Source organism: Pempheris klunzingeri, chromosome 8 (genome assembly GCF_042242105.1).
Source record: "Pempheris klunzingeri isolate RE-2024b chromosome 8, fPemKlu1.hap1, whole genome shotgun sequence".
Classification (NCBI taxonomy): Eukaryota; Metazoa; Chordata; class Actinopteri; order Acropomatiformes; family Pempheridae; genus Pempheris; species Pempheris klunzingeri.
In genome coordinates, this window is record NC_092019.1 from 24,212,038 (window position 1) to 24,235,315 (window position 23,278).

The 23,278-nt window shown below is 41.5% G+C and overlaps 1 protein-coding gene across 1 annotated transcript in view; it reads right to left on the reverse strand.

Moving 5' to 3' along the window:
• Positions 1-23,278, reverse strand: part of thsd7ab (thrombospondin, type I, domain containing 7Ab) — a 125,068-nt gene that overhangs the window by 33,191 nt on the left and 68,599 nt on the right. The window contains exons 9-16 of the mRNA XM_070834903.1: positions 23,124-23,162; positions 22,782-22,817; positions 20,379-20,625; positions 9,410-9,525; positions 8,194-8,329; positions 7,042-7,145; positions 4,376-4,570; positions 2,917-3,183 (exon numbers count right to left, since the gene is read on the reverse strand). Of these exons, the coding sequence (XP_070691004.1) occupies positions 2,917-3,183; positions 4,376-4,570; positions 7,042-7,145; positions 8,194-8,329; positions 9,410-9,525; positions 20,379-20,625; positions 22,782-22,817; positions 23,124-23,162 (1,140 nt within the window). The remainder of the gene's footprint in view (positions 1-2,916; positions 3,184-4,375; positions 4,571-7,041; positions 7,146-8,193; positions 8,330-9,409; positions 9,526-20,378; positions 20,626-22,781; positions 22,818-23,123; positions 23,163-23,278) is intronic.

The following is a 23,278-nucleotide window of genomic DNA, read 5'->3' on the forward strand; positions in this document are numbered from 1 at the left end:
GGCCCTGTGAGCCATCCTGTAATATTAAGTCAGTGTAAAGGTCAACGCATCACAAGTCACTTATAGTCATAAATATAAGAACTATATGAGTAATGACATATATCTATATAGGACATAGCAGAGGACAAGGTTTTCCCTGACTGCACCATGACCTTGGGCACAGTGTAGATAGTAGCAGTAGACAAAATGGCTACATTGTTTTTTTGAGTATTTGTTTGTGAGTTACGTTAATATTGTTTTGCTGATACAGTTTTTGTGACATGGGATTGAAGATTCACCTGGTGGAAACATCTTTATGATGTCAGACCGACATGATTTCAGTCATTGTCTTGAGCTGGTAAGCCTGTGACTGGGTCTTGAGTCTCTACCCTCTCCGTCTTGATTATATTGAACATGACAACACATTAATTAGATCTTCTTGTGGCTGCCTGCAATTATTGCAGGGAACTAATAGAATCAAGAATTTGTCATTTGGATGTTACTGGCTTCTTGGGCTGCTGATTATTAGTCTCCCTGCGGTCAACTTTGACTTTGATCATTTATATGATTAAATCATGTATACTGTACAAATTTCCCAAATCCTTTTTGATCTATTATTCTCCTCAGTTCACAGTCCTCAAATAGTTACTTGCTGCAGCGTCAAAACTCTGAATAAGAGAAGTAATTTATTGAAAACTGTTCGGAACAGCTGCTTTATCTTCCTTTATAATAGTCACTGCCTCTCACGGACCAACGAGGCAATCTGAAAAGTGAGCAATACCACAAAGCTTGGATCAACGTGCTTTTGATAATCGTTTTTCTGTTGATGTCTGTGGAATATAGAGATAACGTTGACACAGTTTGCCTGATCGACATCATAGCCGAGGGCTGTGTGTCAGCTGCAGCGTCGTGGAAGGACCATGTCTCCTCCTCTATTCCTCTATCAAGATTAAAAATGATGATGGCTGAGATGGAGAGAATGGCACCGAAAGTGATGGAGGGAGTGGCAGCGAGGACGGGGGAGGGGGGGGGGGGGGGGGGGGGGGGGGGGGGCGACTGAATCAGGGGGATAACAGAAGAGATTTAATGATATCTTTGAGATTTACATGTACCAAAGCCAAGCCTCGTGGATGTGTTTTTGTTTTTGAGTGCACCTCAAGGAACATTTCTTTTGTCTAAGCTCAATGATGCTCGAAGATGAATGCATGAATGCACTCAAGCATACACTCCCAAACATTCATATAGGTGTAAAAATACACAGAAGCTGACAAACACACACACAGATACACAACCACATCCTCACAACGTGCTCTTGTCACACCCACACTCAGATTAACCGACGCATATCTGAATCTGTGACTCACACAAGGAGACTAAAACCATGTTTATATATGCACAACACTGATGTATTCATTTGAACATCTCCCGCATTCTATTTCACAGCAATTTCACAACGAGTTTCTGAGCCCGGATTCCTTGCTTGAAGTATTTTGGATCTAAGATAAGACCTTACAACGAGGAGACAAATGATTCTGACAGGAGTGTGCTAGAAAAGGCCTCCTTATGTGAAAGTCAGTATGCAGAATGAGTCGCTAGCCTCCATGGGAGGGGCTTTATTATGTGCACTAACAAAAATCCTTTGCTTCAGATGAATATTTAATAGAACTAAAAGTTATTCTTGTATATACAGCATTCCAACGTGCTACAGTATATCTCTCACGTGAAACCAAAAAGTCAAGGCTGCAGATGGAACAAATCTGATTTGCAACATAATGCACTACGCCTTAAGAGTGCTTTAATGCAGATTTCTGTCAGAGCTGCTTCCATCGTCAGCGGTCACAGGCAAGGCAATGCAAATGTATTTGTGTCGCACGTTTCAGCAACGAGGCAATTTAACTGCTTAACAGAAAACATTAAAAGAATTGTGACAAAAGAGTTGCAAAAGAAAGACGTACAAAGACATTTATATCCAACATAAAGCAAAAAAGGAGAGACGATAGAAAGTAATACCAAGCTGAAATAGAATAAGAACGGTATAAAATTACAAGAATAAAAGTTCCAGTGCAATAAAAGAAATGAATAAAGTAACTGTTTTACTGAAAGGCAGCAGCAAACACAAAGGTCTGGGACTTGGTTCCAGATATGTGGTGCATACAAACTGAATGCTGCCTCTCCATGCTCACTTTGGACTCTGGGCACGGAGAGCAGACTAAAACCCTTCAGTGCTTTATGCAGCAACAGTTGTATTTAGAAATTAATTGTCTGACAGACAGGAAGCCAGAGTAAATATCTGAGAGGTGGAGTAATATGGTCTCCTCTCTTCGTCTCAATGAGGAGTCAAGCAGCAGCGCTCTGAATTAGCTGCAGCTGCCTGATTGACTCGGGAGGCCTGTAAAGACGCCGCGACAGTCGTCAAGCCCTCTGAAGATAAGTGCACGGTCAAGGTTTTCCAAATCCTGCTGATACAGAAGTCCTTTGATCCTTGATATATTCTTCTTCAGGAAATAGTACGCTGACTTCGTAATTATCGTCTTAATATGGCTGTTCAAGGTGTGAGCCTGTGACTCCGCTCCACTGTGATTTCTGGCTTGGGTCGTGGTTTTGAACATTACGCTGCTGAGCGCTCACTTTTAATCTTTTTCGTCCTGGGCTCCAAGGAAAAAACACACTGTCCTCACTCTAGTGTTATGTAGTTTTGGTCTTATTTGTCCAAGTCAGCTCAAGAGCTTCATTGTCTTTATTGTCATCATGTACTGTCATTCCCTCTGTTTCTATGATACTGTATTTTTGTGTGCTGTGAGAACCACAAAGAAAAACCCATTCATCTCCATGCTATAGGAGCGGTGGCTAGTGGAAGTTATCTTAAAAAACCTGAACAAATAAAACTAAAATCACCTCCATGGCCAGTTATTTCTGCTGATACGTGTTTGTACTCACCATGACTGTTGCAGCGTAAGGTCTCCACCAGCCTGTTGTCCTGGTCGTAGCACACCATGGCCTGGTAGCGGTAGCCCTGTCCACACTCCTTAATGTCTCCCTGGACCTTCATCCCCAGGATGCTCTCCACTCTGCCTCCCTCAGGCAGGATGCAGTCTGACCAGTTGCCCACTGGCTGGGCGTTGTACTTGTCACAGGGGCAGTACTGGGTCTCACTCAAAGGGTACATTTGAGTGTTCTTGCACTTGTCTTTCTTTTTGCTCCTCCCTACGGACAACAGAGTGCCAGAGATGAGTATTAGGCGAGATGACTCCACATGTTGTTGGGGGATTTCTGTCGCTGTTAGGCTGAAGTGGCTACAAGTCTCCTCGTATTCAAGGCTACTTCTGAGGCTTTTGTTTGGGAAGATTTGCTCACTGAAAAAGGCCTCATGACACAGAAGTTGCTGCCCCCTCTTTGCATGGGGGAGACAGCAAATCCTGATGATAGATTACACTAGAAAAAGGTTTTCTGTCTACAGACATGTGAAGCATTATTAGTCATAGATCACCATGCAATTTTCTTGTCTATCATTAGTAGTTGTTTCCAAAATAAATAATACGGCTTTCATGACTTTGTAGACCATCTGCCCACAGCATCTTTACCTGCAGCCACTAGTGTCTTTGTCAAGTTCATCCTGCATCAGGAGCACAGCTGCTAGTTGTTGCTAACTGCATTAAGCAACAAACTATGACCAAGACACAGCAGTAAAGTATACATTTTGCTCAACGTAATGATCCACCCTCACTACCCACTTTTAGGAACCTGAATTTGTGGCGTCTTGGTATTTTTTTTGGATTAAGGATAGATAACTACGGTTAAGAAGAGGATAAAGAGGACTGGCAGACATGAGGCCAACATTTACCATGTTGCTCAAAACTTTTCTAAATATATCAGAAGAATTCTGGGTAAAACTACAAAACCCACACTCTTTCTTACCTGATTTAAAGCTAAGAGCGATTAAACCACCCCTTCAAAGAGTGTTTCTACACCCCTGTAAGCCTTACATGACCTCTCTGCTCTTTTACACTTGAATCACCCCTCCTCCCCCCCTCCCACTCCAGTATCTTTATGTGGAGGTGCCTTAATGCATTGCACTGCTCTTGCCATTTTGCTTTTTTGATTTTGATGCACAGGGCAACTCTCTGGGGAAACTCTGATTGATAACAAAGGCTGAGGAGTTATTTCAGATTCGTTGCTTTAATCCCACTGGAGCATTTAGCTGGCAAAGAACTATTTGAGTAGATTTATGACCTTGCGTCTCACTTCACTGCTTGTCTCTTGGAGCTTTGCCCATTAACATTACCCCTTAAATTGCCTGGTATCCCACGAACACGTAAACTACAGTGCAAATAAGGTTTTCAGAGACGGGGTCAAACCAGCAGCCCGTCGGTCGTGCTGCGTCACTCACTGTTCTCACCTATCAGTGCTCTTTTTCTGGTGCGGACCCCCACACAGTCAGCTGTGCACGACGAGAATTTGGACCAGTTGGTCAGCTGGCAGTCGTCCTGGCAGGGGAGCTGACAGTGCTGAGTGATGATAGGCATGGCCTTGGCGAATTTCAGACACTCGCTGATGTCTGCCTGTGTCCCGTCCAGCTGGCGACAGGACACAGCTGGAAGAATTAGAGGAAGACAGGTCAAAAATGCTTCATTAGAAGATGTAGGAGACCATTAAGTGGTTTATTTTTTTTCATTGTTTCAACAGATTGATTGATTGTCATAGCGGGTATTAAAAAGGCAAGACAATCTGTGTGGTAATGAAAGAGGAAATGAGCCACAGTGGTGGAAAGTCCATTTACTCCCATATTTCCTTTTTACTTTACTACTTATTTTGTTACTTTACACGTCAATACAATTCAGAGAAATATATTGTTCCATTTACCACACTACAACTCTTCTGCAGCTGTATATATGAGGACTGTTTCAAATTAGAATAGACAAACATATAATCAGCTCATAACATACGGTGCAGAATTCAAAGTTTAATTCAGGAAAATGCCTCATAGTTTATCAACACTTTAAATGCACATAAACTTCTTGAAATGAAACAAATGCTATTTATACATTATTGCATTTGTGTGTACTAGTAAACCAATAAGAGGTGTGACAGTTCAGAACATTTTAATGTTAATTTTGCGCTTGATTTACCTAAAATGTGTACATTGCTTTGTTAAAGAGAGGTAAATGAGTCTGTTGAATACAGGATGGGGCTAAAGCCAGCAGCTGATATCTTAGGCCGGAAGGTCAGAGGCTCAATAATTTAATAGGTCAGCAGATAATCCGCCATGAAACCACCAACTGTTGGTTTTACACATTGTTTGCAGATTAAACAAACAAGATATAACATAGTGAGCTTTAGGTGCATCCACAGTGATGCTAACCATTTCCCCATGTCCATGCTTTATGCAAAGCTAAGCTAAAGGCTGCTGTCTGTATCTATTCCGTATTTAATGGACAGATATGAAAGCAATCCTTATCTAACTCTCGCTAGCTCTTGTTGTATCGTGATGACAGTTGAGTAGTTTTTAGACCAGATGAGGCTCCTCAAGAAACACCCAGCACAACATACAGGCTGACACATACTCCCTTTGACTAGTAAAATAACAGGAATGTCCCTTTAAGTGAGAGATACTTCTTTCTCCCCTAGTGAGCAACATAACATCAAATAGAGATTTAATGACGGCAACTAAAGAGTTAATCAAAACTAGATCAGAACTACACTATTCAGATTAGATCTCATGAGGGCTAAATCACAATTCTAATCAGAGCAGACAAGCGTGTATCTCTACCTCAATTGGTTTGAAGCCCACAAGTCAATTTGTGTTGGCTTGCATCATCCCAGGCTTTGTTCTTTCAATAAAGGGCACTACTTGTGTTGCTGCAATATTTCATTTTCTTGTGATGCAGACATTCTGCAGGGCTGTACCTTCGTAGCGAAATCAATCTATAAGCACATTTTTGCTGAACCCCTGCGGGGACCGCTATTGGTTCGGAAAGCTACCGTCTGGCGGTGTACAGTATGAGGTCAGGTCTTCTCTTGTGAGGGTGTGCAATGGAGAGAGAGAGAGAGAGAGAGAGAGAGAGAGAGAGAGAGAGAGAGAGAGAGATGTGCTCTAAGTTGGTCTGTGTGTTTAATAGTTTCTTTCCCTCTAAGTTAAATCTCTGTTCGGCAAGACAACGCAGACCAGAAAAGTCAGTGCATCTCATTTGGTTTGACTAAATGATTTGTCAGGAGGGTGAAAACAAGCGCAGGAGGGTCCAGACATCAGGTGTCACATGGGATCAAATCAGTGGAAAGCTGCACCGAATCTGGAATAGGGCGTTAAGTACATTTAAAGTGGACCTTAAAGCATTTTCATGAATAAATTGATTCTTCCATCCATTACTGTAAGCTAGCGAAGAAGGAACAGAAATATAGGCACTAATAATGTCCTTCTATAGGAGCTGGAACATAATGAAATTGATCATTCTGCGTGACCCCCTGAAATTGGATTTTTATGAAAGCCTCCCAGGACTACATGGTGCATCCATCCTCTATGAAAAGGGAAGAGGAAATACGCTTTAAAGGAGGGAAAGCCACAACTACTTTAAAGTACTTGTCACATATGTGTGTGAAGCCCATACAAACAGGAGGTTGCGCCGTCACATGCTATAGGCAAGGTGCAGCAGCCTCTCCTAAATTTCAACAAGACACGTTCGATTAAAATTGCATGACAAGAGCCTGAGGTGAAAAAAAAGCCAGCAGTGAAACAACCCGAACTGTCAAACAAGTCTCAAGAGGCACTTCATGCATTGTGAACACATTTCCTCCTGAAACTCCAGAAGAAAACAAAAATAAATAGAAATAAAATACGAAAAAAGAAGTGCCGGCCTCAGTTTGGGTCGCGTCTTGTAAGTGAGAGGATTTGACGTGTGCTCTAAGTTAATTGGCCTTTTTCTCTAAACCTTGGCACATCCATCTGCTGCCTTGTGGCCGGGCTCCAGATGCACCGCAATGAGCAAAAATTTAATTTACGGTGATTAGGAATGGTTTAGTGAGAATGCACGGGGGGTGGGGGTGAGATGAAGAGATTGGTTTCTATACCTCTTGTTTGAAGTCCTGGTCCACAGGTCTCCTGAGCACCGGTGTTGTTCTGTCTGAGAAACCACGGGACCAGCTGGCACTTCCTCCATTTGTGGGTTTTCCACCTGGAATAAAGCAGGACAGTATGAAATACAATCTTAGGGTTTGGTATTACACTACCAAAGAACTGCAGCATGTAAGACAGTGTGTAATGAACTTCTGGAAAATAGCAAAAATGAAAATATCAAATTGTGATTTTTCAGACCGATAGTGAAATTTATATCGCAGTTTTCTAAAAACTAAGCTACAGGCCTATACCTCTAGTGTGATATATATATTAAACACGATGTGATAGTACCAGGCATTATCACACACTTAATTAAAGACTAAGGTAAAAAATGCAGTTGTGTTAATGTGAGCCCATCATCAAGCTGGTTTATGTACTGACTGACCTCTCGGTCGGTCTTTTCTTAGCCGAACACAGATAATGAACCGAAGTACATTTACAATAGTACCACACTTACACAATCAAGGTACTTGTGTTTTAATTATAGATAACTTTGTACTTATCTCTTACCACTAGATACTACTAATAATCTTTGATAGAACCCTCTGTCCTGTGTTCACCACTAAACATGTCAACTGCGATCAAAGATTTGGACTCATTAAATCCCATCTACTGTTTGACAGAGTCCAACACAGCTAGTGCTTCAAATGATGCAGTAAGTCAAAGCGCTCAGAGTATCATTTTTGTCATCAAACGCCATCTATAATTGCTATTATTGTACCATGAGGAAATTAGTTAGTGAGCCCATGACCATTTGTACCTTTTACCATTCATCACACAGAGTACACAAAAAAGTGTGTATCTATAAATAAGCAGGTGCAGTTGAAAGGCAAGTGCTTATTTAGGTTAAACTGATGACACTGAGTATGCAAGTGTACATAATGTCTTCATATCATAATTTATATTTTCTAATAATTCAATACAGAGAACTGTAATGGAGAGCCACTCAGGCAGGAAGTACATTAGTATTTGCAGTTGTAAGGCAGTCGCATATCTATCTAGGGTCTAGGAGAAACAGCTACGCTGCGAAGCTTTCTCAATACAAGTTGTCTTCAATAAGGCAAAATTGAGGGGAAAAGAGTATCAGATAACTTTTGCGGTTTTACCTGAATCCTGGACAGATCTTAGGAACCTCACAGTCCCTCTCCTCCTCCAGCACCTCTGGACAGTCCTGTCCCCCGTTGGATGGCGGCTGGATGATAAGACGTTTCCTCGATTGCTTGGTCTTCACAGCATTACCAGCTGAACAGACACACACAGTTATTGAATTAAAATAAGAAATGTCTGGGTGGGAAAGTGACGAGCAACACGTCAGAGTGATAAGCTAGGCTGCTCTGTTCATAGTCCTTGAAGAACGGACTTGGAGACTGCTACTGCCAAATCTAATTGGACGTCGTAGACCACATGCACGTCCGATGATTTAAGATATCAAGCCAACAACAATGATGCAGGAAAATCCTATTAGACCTCAGAATTGATTTAGATTAAATTTATGATATTTACATGTGTGGAGAAGCCCACGCGTACTTCATTAAGATTAAATGAGCCACTGGACAGTCCTGAACTCAGCTTTAAATCTTTGTGTGTGTGTGTGTGTGTGTGTGTGTGTGTGTGTAATTCTCTGCACACGGTGCAGATATCAAACAGCATCAAATTTAAATGCACAGCCATCGGCGCAGCATGCTCTGAATGAAGAGATTTATGTCACCGTGTCACACGAGGAGGTCATCAAAATATGGACCATAATGATTTTCAGTCATAAATCAATGTAATATATATGCCACTGCTCAACAGCTTCTGACAAAGGTGACCTCATTTGAACAATGTTTTTCATCCACAGCATGAAAACAACAGCACTGCAACGCACTTGCTGACACTTGTAGCCACGAGCGAGTGGGCTTCCCAGGCGCACTAAAGAGGTCAGCCCAAAGGTTGTCTTACATGCCAATCTGTCAAATTAATTACGTGTAACGAGTCGTGAGTGCACATGTTTATGTGGTAGCTAATGTGTTCTGAGGGGCCCACCTCTGCAGTTCTTCCACACAGTCAATTAAAACTTGCGTCTGTGTGCACTTCTAGGCTGGAACAGAGTCATTTCAATACATGTTTGATTCATTATCATGGTTTATGATCATATTATAGTTCATTATCGTAGCCTGAAACTAAAATGCCAAATATTTTGGTAAAAATCTTGCCATAAACAGTGAAAACTGCGTAATGAAATATAATCGAACAGTGAAATTAAAAAATTACATTTAACAACCACGATTCTATTTTACTTCACATCTTCGGTTTATGCAATTCATTTCTTTTTCACCGTACCTGCATCACAAGTAACAGGGCACGGTGTCCAGTCGCTGAACGGAGTCATGATACAGTCTTTCTTGCAGGGCAGCTGACATGGTCGCACCGTGCTGGGGCGAGGACCGTCTGGACACCTAGGTAACAAAAACACACACACACACACACGCTGTAGAGTAACACTGCTGGTAGCTCTGAAACCACAAACCATATATGACTCTCACTACAGGGTGTGTCGTTTTAAGCTTATAAATATATTTTAGTGGGATACTTTTTACTAAAATATGGATGGTCCATCCAAACTGTAAAGCATCAACTGGGCCTTAAAGTATTACATACCAACAGCCAGGACTCAACCGACATTTACAATAGTCGCTACCAGAAATATAAACCATGATTTAAAGCTCTGATAAATATCAGTGCAGAGGGTTGGCACACCAACCATCTGGGCATTGCTTGAATACAGAATGCAATTATTCTAGACTCAATCTAGGGCAATAAAAACTGATGAAAACCTTTGTAATCACATCCAATTTATGACTGATGTATGCCATCTGGCTGACAGGACTTGAAGGATGTAGGGAAGAGATGATCGTACCCCCCCCAACAAGCATCAAAGGAATGTTTAGCAGGTCTACATGAGGATGTATTACATGGATTTCTCTCTGCTGAGGAAACTGTAACACATCGAGCTCCTTAAGGCTAAAGCCAGCAGAGTAGCAGACTGGCCTCAGGACAGAAACTCCCTTGTTTCAAGTGGATTTTGCTATCAGTGAGTTATAATCCTTTTGATGGCACAGGGTCAAGCTGAGGTTTGTCGAACAAGGGGCACGGTTAATCTGCAGTCATTGAAGCACCGAAGGTCTCCTATGCATACTACTGGGCCGGGATAAATGGGTCGAGATAGACCTGCTAGAAGACATCATGTACTCTGATCTCTGCGAATACTGCGTCCCCTAGCGGTGACATCACGCCGATCATCTGGGTCAGGTTTAATGTTTCTAAGAATGAGCGTTCTCCTCTGGGCGTTCCATACTCATTAGCATGACTCGATAGGGAGCCTCGCAGGGAAGATGTAATAATGTAACAGCGTCACAAGGAGAGATTTATTTTTAATACCAATAGACAGAACTAAATCCCTCTCGAGCAGAACAAATCCTCCGGTGTCTTCACACAACTGAATGGTCCCCAGGAAAAAAAAAACAGCTGCCGGATGCAGCAGGAGGAAGGTAAATTTACATTTTCAGCCTTTAGCTTGCGCTCACGTCAAGCAGTACATGAACAGGTGTGTAGCTTGAGGACACTTCAACGGGACGAACGCTCCAACCCATGAACCTGGGACTGAAGAGCTATCTCCTCACTAGACCCCAGTGCTAACCAGGAATTCTTCTATTTATATAGAAAAACTATTTTAACTCTATGATGTCTTAGAGATCAGGAAGCTCTTTGTCAAACGGAAACCTGGCAGAGAATACAGCGTGAAGACAGAAATACCCAGCGTACAGAGATCTGAGATCTAAACACAATCAAAGTATGTATAGAACAAATGGAAAGCAATTTATTATGCAAAGCGATCCAATAAGTAGGAGGCAGATATCAAACCTGCAGGTTCATGAACCAAATTAAGTCTTAGCAACGTGTTCATTTTTTTTTGGTATGGAATAGAGATGTTGTATTTCTTTTATTTGTTGAGTTGCTTCATGCATCCAAACATATCTCCACATCACGCAGGATCAGAGCGCCGGGGCAGTGCTTTAACTCCAAGAGCCCTTTGACAAAGAGGGGATTAAACCTTTGACATCATTATACTCTCTCTGCTACTTAAAAACGGTAAATGTCTGAGGATGAGCTACAATTTACCGCTTGTGTAAGATGTTGAAAAACCACGGGCAATAGAACAATATCGCTATTCAGACAAAACAGCACAGTTAAAAAAAAAAAAAACACAGCTTGACTTTTGCCTTTGATCCATGTGGAACACGCTCTGAATACCAAACTAAACTTTAGAGGGCTAAAAGATCCATTTCTGAGTAGCAGATTGCCTGCCTTTGAGATTTCACCTTTACAGCGCTCCCGCTCACACGCACACAAGCACTAGGAAGTGCTCTATTGTTCCCAGAAAAACAGCAGCATTGATTTCTGGTTCAAATGTCTAAAACAATAGAGGTTTATGTTTTGCTGTGATGTGACGACTTCTCGCAGTTAATTGAATTATGGCCCGTCTCTCAGCTGCAAAGGTAGCAGTACGTTTTGTTCCTAACATAACCGAACCTTAACAGTCATACGAAGTACTTCTTTTAATGTCCTGCTGATGGGGCCATCACATCCGAGGAACCACATATAAGCCATTTAAAAATAAAAAATACAAAAAAAAATCTCACATGCTCTTATTATGCGGGGAACTTTCTGGTGCAGCTTTCAAGTGCAATTCAAGTTGAGTGTCGTTTCTTTCCCCTGCAATTAAATCAAAGCTGGTCTTTGTATGCCTGGAGTTAGAGGCCTGGGAGCTTCAGCACTGATGTCAAATTTCAAAGCTGGGCTCCAGAAACCTTGGAGGAATGTTTTTATTCCCAGATGAAATTAATGAAAGACCACAAGTCTTCAGGCCTGTTATTTTCAATTAAGAAACATTGCCCCCCCACCCACCCCCCTTTGCTATCTTTCCAACAGCTCGAATAATGCCAAGAAGTCATAGCCCATCTACCATTAGTTCAAAACTCTTCTGCATGATTAGTAAAACTCCACAGCGTTTCCATTTTAGCCAAATGGTGGCTTTGTTACCTTTAAGATTTAATTCTAAATCCCTCTAATTACTCTACAATATTACACAGTTTGGCACCACCATCTATCAGTGAGTGCTGATCCTATGTACGTCCACTTGAGCTCCAAGGTCGTGGGAACAAGGGCTCCTACACTGAAAGTTCAAGACTTGTGGTACTAAGCTTTAGTTGTCCTGGTAAGCTGACCATTTTATTAATCTCTTTGCTCCAATTTGTTCTTCTTCTTGAGACATCTGTGCTCATTTTTGATCTTAATAATTCAATGTTTTAGTTATGATGCTTTTTTTTTTTGGTACTCGTCCTTTTTGTGAGGATTAAGATTTGGGTTTGGTGTCAGTTGTGTATGTTGTCTCTCTTTCTGTGTCAGTTTCCTTTGGTCATGCAGGTCATGTAAACAGGAGACTCCAAATCAACCATAGGTGTAAATGTGACGTGTGAGCGTGTTTATGTGTCAGGCTGCTCACAGACTGCATGCTTGGATTGGCCCGAAGGCAGTTCTAATGCTGCATTCATATGGATTCAGGCGGACAGTAGACGGCACACTGGATATCACTTTAGTGGACAAGAGCAGGATATTAAATTACGTGAGGCTGGCAGAGAATACAGGACACGGTGATGGTAAAACTGTCCAAAGTTAAAGTTTCACTTTCCGTCGTCCTTCATGATGGAATTTACAACCACATGTGATGTAGCTCCCTCAGTCAAGGAGAGAACATAAGGAGAATAAAGCATAATATTCTGTATAATGCCACGTTCTAATTGTAAATAGGACATCGCCATAGCAAGATATTGTCGGTGTGTTTTGTTTTGCCGTCCTGCCATTTCGTCGCATCACTGTTTGTTTGTTGCTGTCAAGAAGCTGTTGTCTGTCTGCTGTCTGATCACAGCATAAGCAAGAATAGGTGGATGGCTACTTCCCAGTTCTGTCTTCATATACCTGGCAGCTTCGTTTCAATTTGGGTGGATAAGGAGAATATGGATGGGCGTTTTTTTTTGTCTTCTTTCAATGTAAAACTCTTGCTTGGTGCACCTCTCCCTCTTGGTTGTGTTTTCTATCATCTTTTTTGTATCCAACCTTTATGTTTTAAGTGCTTTACATGTAGGGCAATGAGTTGACTCAGGTTTCCCTCTACAGAGAGAACCATCCCTTTTGTTCCCCCTTTTAGTCTAATTATATTGAAGCCCCACTAATGATGGGTATTGTCCAAATTTAGATGATTAAAATTCAATTACATTCCAGTTTCCAGATAAAAAAAACAGGTCATATTTGTTGGTAGAACACAACACCAGCCAGAATACTGACAGCACAATGCTTGGCTATAAGACTGTCTGTGGGGGTGTGAAAGCTAGTGATATTGTAATTTATGCTTTTTTTTTTTTTTTTTATCATGTATACATTTAGCTGTTCCTCCTTTATTTCTCTTGTTACCGTTCTGTCTTGAATATTTTCTTAGTATTATATACTTAGTCTTTTATACTAACCGCATGCATTTCTACATGTTTTCTACACCCTCTCCTTCATCTTTATGTCGTAGCGGCTCACTTTTGTGTTTATCACTGTGGAGTTGAACTACACCGAAATGAATAAAGCCATCCAATAATGGCATCTGGGTTTAACTGGCTTGCTGGTTCCAGTCAGTGTCACAATCTCGTAATGATCTTTAAATGTCATGATTTGCAGCGAGGACATACACGACATGGCACTGGGAGCTTGTCCCAGAGCACAACATTAAAAGGAGCAGCCACGCTAATGCTTATGTTTTGCTTGCTGCTATTAGCGCGTTGAGTAATCTGTTCAGCGAGAGGCTGTTTTCGAAAAAAATGAGCAGATGGTTGAGCAGGATGAAGAGAGGAGATTCAAAGCAAAGAACTGACAGTAGTTTTAAGAGAGTGTACACACACGAAAAACAAGGTCTGGTGGGAAAAGATAAGGCCTAATTAATTTCATTATCAAAATTACGGACTACAAAACAAGAACATCATTTGTTTAATTTAGCGTAAAGCAGTTGCAGCTCTTCAAGGACCCTTTCAGTGGTGTCTTTGGCCTCCGTCTCGAGGGCTTTTAGCTATCTATCACAGTCAAAAACGGGGAGTGAACACAGCCCCCTTTAGAAAACACGGCAGGGAGATGATTGACTGGGCTTAATACGGCTACTGTCGAACATCATAACCATGAATCATTCGGTTTCCTTTCTCACAAATTCCACAGCATCAATGTGATTACACAAACACACATTTGGTACCAGTCAACACACAGACTGTCAGAATCAATAAGACATTGTTTTTTCCTCACACCACAACAGCTTTCTCGATAGGATGATAGCAGCCCAAGCCTAAGGCACTGACATATTTGTTTCTGTTGTGTCTCTTCTTTCCATTGGGCTTTGACAGTTAGTGTTTATACGTGTGTGTGTGTGTGTTTGTTTGTTTGTGTGTGTGTGTGTGTGTGTGTGAGTGTCGTGCACTCTGTGAGGTTCACTGCCTCAAGGCTTCTGGAGGAAGACAGCTCAGATCCCTCTGTGAATGAGACAGGGCACATCTGCATATGCAGGGTGCAGGCGGCCTTGTTTGTTTGTTCTGCTGGGATCCCATGGGTGCACTGATCAAGTGTACCTGCCAGTTGGACTGTGCCAGATGAAGACATGCAGAGCAGAGAAAAAGCATATCAAGTGACTTCTGAGCGCAGGCTAAGAAACGCTGCCACTGAGCAACAGATGGCCTGGAAACTGGATGTGTTGCGTCTTTAAGCGATCGCTTTGTTGAAGAAATGAGCAAGGTGAGAGTTTTTAAAAGGTGCTTTATAATCCCAGAGCCATGGTCTGTCCAATCTGCAGGGCTATTAGAAAGTCTTTCATGAAAGGAGAACCATGACTTTTAATCAACGACAGACAAACTAAAAGGAAAAACCTGAATAAAAGACTTCATACACATAATAAATGCGGATTCATCTATGCAGGACAAGAGGGATCACTGACAACGACTAATCATATGCCATGGTCTTTGCATTCAGCAGCTCCCAACCAGGCTGAACAGCTGTGGGACTGCTTTGAAAGATGTGCTACCTTTGTAGTCTTCTTGTGAATTATCTCAGGGCAGTAACTCTGGGCCACAGAGCTGCTGCTACTGAGCTACTACAGAGCCATTATGAGACATTTTTCCTCTTCTCCCTTTTTTCTTTTTAGTATTGTGTGTAAACATCAAGTTCAATTCCCAATAGGCACTTTGATGTTTGGATCGGGACGGGGATCTTATGAGGGTGGGTGAGACATAAACATGTGTCAGCTTTATGTTTTGTTTGAAAGTGTCTGGGGCGGGAAGGAGATTAATACAGAAGGAGAAAAATGAGAGAGGGGAAATGTTTTCTTTTTGAATCTGCTCTGTATGTATTGTAACTCTCTTTCAATTAAAATATATAGCAAAATAAAAACTGAAGCCCAATGACGTGTACTCCCCTTAACCCCTCCACATACTCTACACAGTTTATCTTTGCATAAATACAGAGTTCAGATGATTTTGCCCTTTTGGAGCAGCTGTTAATTGCAGCACTGACAAGTAAAAAAGACAGTTAGACAAAAGAAAGACTACTAAAGATACATCACCACTATCATATCACACCAACAAGCTCCCCGAATTAATGGATTTCTGATAAGCATAAAGATCATTTGTCTGTGACTTCCAAAACTGTTAAAAGCACTGATAAAAAATAATGACACATGAATGCACATGAATAACTTGGTTAAGGTTTAGGAGAAAATCACAGTTTGATTTTTTTAACATGTAGTTAAGGGTATGGAACGATCGTGGTTATGCTTTAAAATGATGTTGTCGTTCTTTTTGGGAGGACAGTCTTATCTAAATAGATCAAAAAGATGTATTTTTCTCTGCATGTAGTAAATGTCCTCCACATCATATCCTTGTTGTTGCTGTCGGTCAGTGGCTGCTGCTCGTCTTAGTTTGTGTTTGTTGTATGTTGTCATTATATTTTCAGTAAATACGTTTTGCTTTTGTTGGTAGTTTTTTTTTTTTTTTAGACCAATGAGAACCGATGATTTGGCCTCTTCCTGCTCTGCTAATCGTCTCATGTTGCTTCGAAAACTAGCTCATCAAAGTGCTGATTGCCAGACCTCTTTTAGAGCTAACAAATGCAGCTAATTGGCAATCAACCTAATGCGAGCCATCTTGGTGGCAGCGTTTGTCATTGTGAGCTGACAAGTCAAAGTCATTTCCCCATGAGGTGTTCAAATCATTTCATGTCCTGTGCTTTTGTGTTTGTCAGTGTGTGTGTCAGTGTGTGTGTGTGTGTGTGTGTGTGTGCAACAATTAAAATAAAGGAGCTTCTGTTTCTGCAATGAAAGCTTGTTACTGGACCCCTGTCAGTCACAGTGGCTTGAGGAAAATCCACCCACAGACTTTGAACAGTATCTTTGGATGGAAACAATCGGAGTGCCGACAAAAGAACAGAATAATGGACACTGAGGCATAGCTGGAGTTGTATACAGGCAGAGGCAGAATAAGGGATGCTTCCTCAGCACCATGGACAGCACCACTGGTCCATGACAGCAGGTGAAAAGAAGCCTCACAGTCTACAGAGAAACTCCTGTTTGACAACACCCACAGTGTCTGCCATTCAATCATTTCGCCTTCAGGCAGAAGAAGCTGAGGCTCTGATGACTGATGCGCCTGTGGTCCAAACCATAGCGGACGCGTTTGCAATTTTGATGTGTTTTCCTTTTATTCAACCCCCTTAATTACAACAAATCAGCCTGTAAACAATGTGTCTCACGGACTAGTATGCATCTCATTTACAGAACACCAGTTTAATTGGTTTTTAAGAGGCTGGATTGGGAGTTGAAATGCTTGTAATTGAGATCCCATTATTTCCCTGAAATTCTCGCCAAAATCTGATTTCAATTCTTTGGAAAAGAATACCCATGGGAACCCGAAGTTTTCCCGTATGTGCGCCCCTGAGTCTGTGAGCTCACATACCGAAGGCTATCATATGTAATGTATAACAAACACGTTTTCCTCCAAACATGCTCAACTGTCGTAGCTACAGTCTGACCTTAAAACTCCATTATTACGGCACTGTATCTGAAATGCAAGTACTTCGCATTCAGGTGTTTGGCTAAATATTACTTAGAATAGGTCAGAAAGACACGGAGTGCAAAATCTGTTAAAAATATACAGGAGGTTCAACAGGTGCAGTTCAACACCTGCAGGGATAAAGGCTTATTCCGCAAAGCACAGTACAGATTAACATTAATCAAGTGAAGCAACATGTCTAAATGACTGCATACGATGAATTTTCCTTCCTTCCCTCCCACTTTTCTTTTTTTTGACACCTCCATCCTCCTGTAAAGTATGCACTAAGGCCACAACTGAGCAGTGGTACCACTATCCAAAAAACCAAAAAAAACTTTGTGAACAAATCGCCAGACTTGCAATACTATCTTAACCTAATTATCTTAAAAGGAAAACAAAAACTTGAACTCAGCCTAAACACCCAAACCATAAAACGACACAGTTGTCCACCACCATTATGTAAAAATCGAGTCACATCCAACTACACTTAGAATGGCCGGTGAGAGTAGCTCTTCAGAATCATTCATGTTTATCACTAGCATGAGTTATTGGTCTCAAAGAGATCCCTAAAGTAACGGAGCAAAGCCATCAACTACCTACAGTCACCGTTCTGTGTAAGAATGCAATGCAGTCCATCTGAAGTCAAAGAGACCTCAGCAGTCTCAGTTGGCTGTGTGAAATAGGCATCATCATAATAACAGTCTAACAGTGTCCAACAGTACTTTCCTTCTTTGTCCCACAGACAGTGTTTCCTTGGTAAAGCGTGGAACAGGTAACACAGACAGACACTGCAATGTGGTACCAATAAAAATATATATTCCTATAGAAAGGAAGAACAAATACACCAAACAATAACCCTTCCGATGAACGTAAAGGGTGTGTAAGTATTGTTTCAAGATAGATCTGATGTAGCTGGTGCACTTATCCTTTCATGCTGCAGTTTTCCCTTCAAACAAACGGTTCAGAAAGTAGGAATTACAACCCGTCTGATGGGCTGACTGTTTGTATTGTTTGGTGTAATGGACTCTATTTTGAAGTCTGTTGCCACTTCATTCTCCAGAACAAGCAAGAAAGAAAGAAAAAAAAAACCCACAGAAATGAGAACGACATAAAACACTTCAAAGTTGTCCTGTGGTTATTGCGTGTCACATAAGTCATTACAATATGTGTACCCCATTAAATGGTACACAGGTTGAAAATGTCAAATAACTCCTGGCGTGTTTCAAGTCAAGTGTGTGACCTTCATTACGCCAAACGCGGAACCTCGAATAACAACAACCACCTACTGAGTGGGTGAGTAGGTGCTTGATGGGAGTCCACTTTGTTAAAACATCTTCTTTTCACTCCTCATTAATGATACTGTTACATGCTGTTCTTTTGCCCTTATTACAAATGATAGTTGATTACATAAAGTTATTGACCGGCAAAAAAAACGAAAGATAATGGAAGCAAATCGACTGAAACCTCTTTCTGTCAGCTACTCAGTGCCATTACCCCCGACGACCGTACCCACCCCGTCTCCAGCCTGCTGGGCCCGGCGTTTGTCTCCTGCTCCGGCTTTAAATACGTGTGTCCAGATTTAAAAAGAGAGAATGCATGTGATGAAAGACATCCTGGACCTCGACCTCGCTTCCGCAGCCTGATAAGTGCAGCAGCAGATTCCAGGTCAGATGCGCAAACATCAGTTGAACTGGACATTAATCTTCATTTTATCATGAGGTGCTCTCTATGAATCACGGTTACCTTGTACACAAACGCACTCCGACCTTTTAAATAATTTATGTGCACTTTTTCTCCTCACTGATAACCATGTGTGGGAGGTGTGAGACAGAGACAGAGGAGGAGGAGGAAGTATTTACTGGTCCTGAATTACAGCAAGAAAGTAGAGGAGAGGAGATAAAAGACTTTTTCATATTTCTCACAAGGACTGAATCAATCTACTTTGGGTTTCTTATCCACGAATTTGGACACAGATCTGCTTCCTTATCGTCTGTTGTCAAGTGAATCAGTCAAGCGTAGCTGTCACCGGGCCGGAGCCAAACTTTCTGGCAGACGTTGAAGTAAACTCGACGGTATGTTTTGAATCCGCCTCATGCAGTGTGGTCTTCAGAGCTAACCACAAACATCTTGTCTCTCATCTGCCAAATGATTAAATTGCCTCAGAGTATCAATCCCATTTAATTACTGTCATTATCATCAATGAGAAATTACCAGCGCCCAAAACGGCAGGGTTAATTAGGCTTTCAGGGACGGAGAGATTATTTATTTATCTGTGGTCGCCTGCAAAGGGAAGATATGAATTGGGAGTTAACTTCACGTAGAGTCTGCTCTGCTAATTTAACCAGCTCCTTGGTTTATTTTCTCTGACTCACTTTACTCTCTTGCTGTCACTTTGCTTCCCATCAGTGCTGGTTCTCTCCTCTGTCTCTCCCCTCCTGACTTGCTTTTGTTTCTTGATTTTGCTTGCTTTCAATGTCAAACTAAAAAAAATGATGAAGTCCACCACTGATGTCCTTTCAAATAAACAAACGGAAAGGGACTTCATGATATGTCTGTTAACTCATCCTAACAAACAATCCCAGATCCTTGTGTGACTTAGCGATGTAAGAAAGGCCTTTTCAGATTCTGCCTTGAAGAATGACTCTAACCTTTTTCTGTGTTCATCAGGCAGCAACCCGAACAAAAGAGGGTCTTTAACAAATGATTTCAAAAGACAACCACATCCCTCCTTGTCCTGTGTTCTTTGAAGTGAAGCTCTAGATTTAACTGATTAGTTTCTCCTCTTTGGGTGAAGGTGTCCAAATCAGTAAAATCAGCTGTTAGAGAGAGATCTGTTTGAAATGAAAATGTGATTACTCTTGGATCTTGACAGCACATGACAGAGAACAACTGAGAACTACTCAGCAAAGCCAGTGGATTGTAGCTCTAAGAAGTGAGCTATAATTCTGATTTCACAGATATACACACCAACAAATCAGCGATCAGTGAATATACTCCGGCTAAATGAGACGGTTGCAGCGGTGTTTCATTGGAAAAACAACCTGCACACATCTTCATGGCACCGCTGGTTACGGCCAACATAAACATAAAGTGTTTGAAAGAAGCAGAAAAACGAGGAAGCAGCTTACTTCTTGGGCGGCACCTGGCCCACGTTGACCCGCACGCAGATGACCTTACGGGTCTGCATTCCCAGAGAGCACGGACCCTGACCGTCACCGGTGGCTCGGGCACCCGCGGAGGTGTTGAGGGACGAAGCAGAGGGGTCTTCAGTACAAGGGCCCCAAGGCCCCGTCTGCCAGTGGTAAACCGTGCACGCATGTTCGTTACAGTTCCGTATCTCCTGGAGGGAACTGCTGTTTGGGCACAGGGCGCCACCTGAGGATCCCAAAGCACAGTGAAGACCATCAGTTGATATAAAAATAAAGTAGCTCTCTCAAATACTGGAGGACTCACAGCTGCACTAATCAGTGTTTTTTTTTACTTTTAAAATTGACAGATGATGAATTAAATGATGATGTGAAATGAGAAAGGAGTTGCTTGCACTGACAATGGTATCATACTGTATTCCCTTGGCTCTGTCAAATGAGGCACATTGGTAATCAGACTTAACACGCATCACAACTCAAGTGTGGCTCTAGTCATCTGCAATTTATTGCACTTCATGCACACTCCAGGAAGGACATCTATTCAATCAGCACACCTGTTGAGTTGTTATCCAACTATTTTTCTCCCCGAAACTCCTGAGTGAAACTCATCCACTTTAAAACAACAAGTTTCCTGGTGTTCTGGTTTTTACATAATGCATAAAGACTTTTATGTAACCATTGACAGTTAATGATAACAGCTATATTTGCAAGAGCACATCAGGAATCAAGCCATATATAGTTTCCAATCTGGTTGCTCATATTTAATATCAGTTTAAAGGTTTAGTTCAAGCCTGTTCTGCAACAGCCTAATAATTATAAGGAATTTTACCATGAAAATGATGTTCTTACACACAAAGAGAGGGGAAATTCTTAACTTTTAAACAGGAGGCAGGAAGTGAGCAAGTTTCAAGTTTCAACCTTCCCTGAGGCTACAAACTGAAGTTCAAGATGATTTATTTGAGTCTCCTGAGCTGTTAAAGGCTCATTGTGATATTTAGTTTTTTATTGTATTGCTTTTTATTGTATTGTATTGTATTATTGAAATCTGAACACGGTAATTAATCCACTCAATTCACAGGAAAAAAAAATTAAGACTCTGATAACGAAAGGTTCTATTTTTTGTAAATATTGGTAATTCACAAATCAAACAACATTACAGACATATAGATGTGTTCAAATACTGTGGGACCAAGCTATTTTCATGCAGGCATTTTGGTTTTCTGGTGAATATTTATGCTTCTGAATGGAATTTCTTTTCTCCTACCGCAGGGTCAGACATTCAGTGCACTGCTTTCCTTTGTTACACCCTCTGTGAGTGTCTGTCTCTCTCTCATTTCTGTGGCGAGGTGGCAGTCAAGTCAGTTGCTGGGTTGATGGATCGAAAGAATCCTCTACAGTTTAGAGTAACTGCCGATACTTAAGGCTTTTTAGCAAAGATTGAGAGGCAGACTGTGAGTCCTCCACACCTGTATTTTGCTGCTGGAGTAGACGGAGAGCCAGCTCCATAATGAGCAGCGGTATACACACAGTTGAGCCTGAATCACAGACTGCCAACTCAGACAAATCTCAAACTAATGGTTACTGCGAATGACTGCCTTTCTGCTGACTGTCTGCTGCCAGCTTAGGTAACTAACAAGGTGGCGATGCTGGTCCCAACACTAGCATGACATGGTGTCTCAAATGAGCACTTGCTGTAGCTGAACAATGACCTAGAAAAGCTGTACGTTGGACAATGAGGAAAATGTGAAGCAGCTTGCAGGAACACGATCCATATAATGGGGTAACAAACAAAGCCAGTGTATATGGGTTATTCATGTTTGCAGGATGCATTACAGTTTGCTGGCTCATTCACAAAGAACTGGAACAACTGCCACTTAGCATGCATCTTGAATGTTATTGAACTGAGGGGTGTCAAGCAGTAAGAGGCACTTGGGTGATTATTGGTCCCACAGTAATCACTATGGAATTAAATGTAAGCAGTTTTGCTAAATAGGTCATTAATTAGGCTTATTAAAATATTAATTAGCACGTAATGCAATGCCAACTTATCGGCGATTGCTTATTAATACGAGCCCTGTATCTTACAGCTTTGAGTTGTTCCTGTAGTTTCAACAATTTTTTTTTTTTCCTCTTCATTAATATGCAACGCAGAAGTGGCAAAATCTGCCAAGGAGCTCAAAATCGAATCAGATCATCTACTCTGCAGGGAGAACCAGTGGTGGAGATGCGTAGCTTCTTTCAGGTATCATTGTTGAATAGTGTGTGTTCATAAAAGTGTAAGTCTGAACAGACAGCACACTATAGTTTGATGGGGCTACCTTTGTGATTCTAAACCATTCCAGAGCTAGTACAAGCACAGCTACAATACATCTAGTCTAGATTTACCCAAAAGTTCTGGAAACTTTGGCACCCGTGAAAGACCTTCAGTGGATACAGATATAAGATATGTTAATGTGACACGTGGGACGTGCAGGACATAAACTAATACTACAGAACAGCAACAAAAAACAGCTAACACAATCAGGCTGCTTCACACATGGCCAACGAGGCCTGACTGTATTACAAGTGGCAGAATAAAATCTAAATCACTTATAAATTACCCTAAAGCTGTTGTGTCAATGTCGCTTCAGAACTCAAAAACAAGCCAACAATTTTCATTTCTCTACATGTGGATACATAGCTAGGGGTTTGAAAACAGCTACCAGCAAACTTAATTACAGAATTTACCCTCCATCACTGTGATCCACGCCACAACCATTGCAGTGACTGTGAGGAAAACACACACTCCGATAAGACACAGCGAAACGTTTGGAGACGTGACAAAATGACACAGACAGACAAGCAGACGCATATAGAGATTTAAAGCAGAGAGAACAAGCATA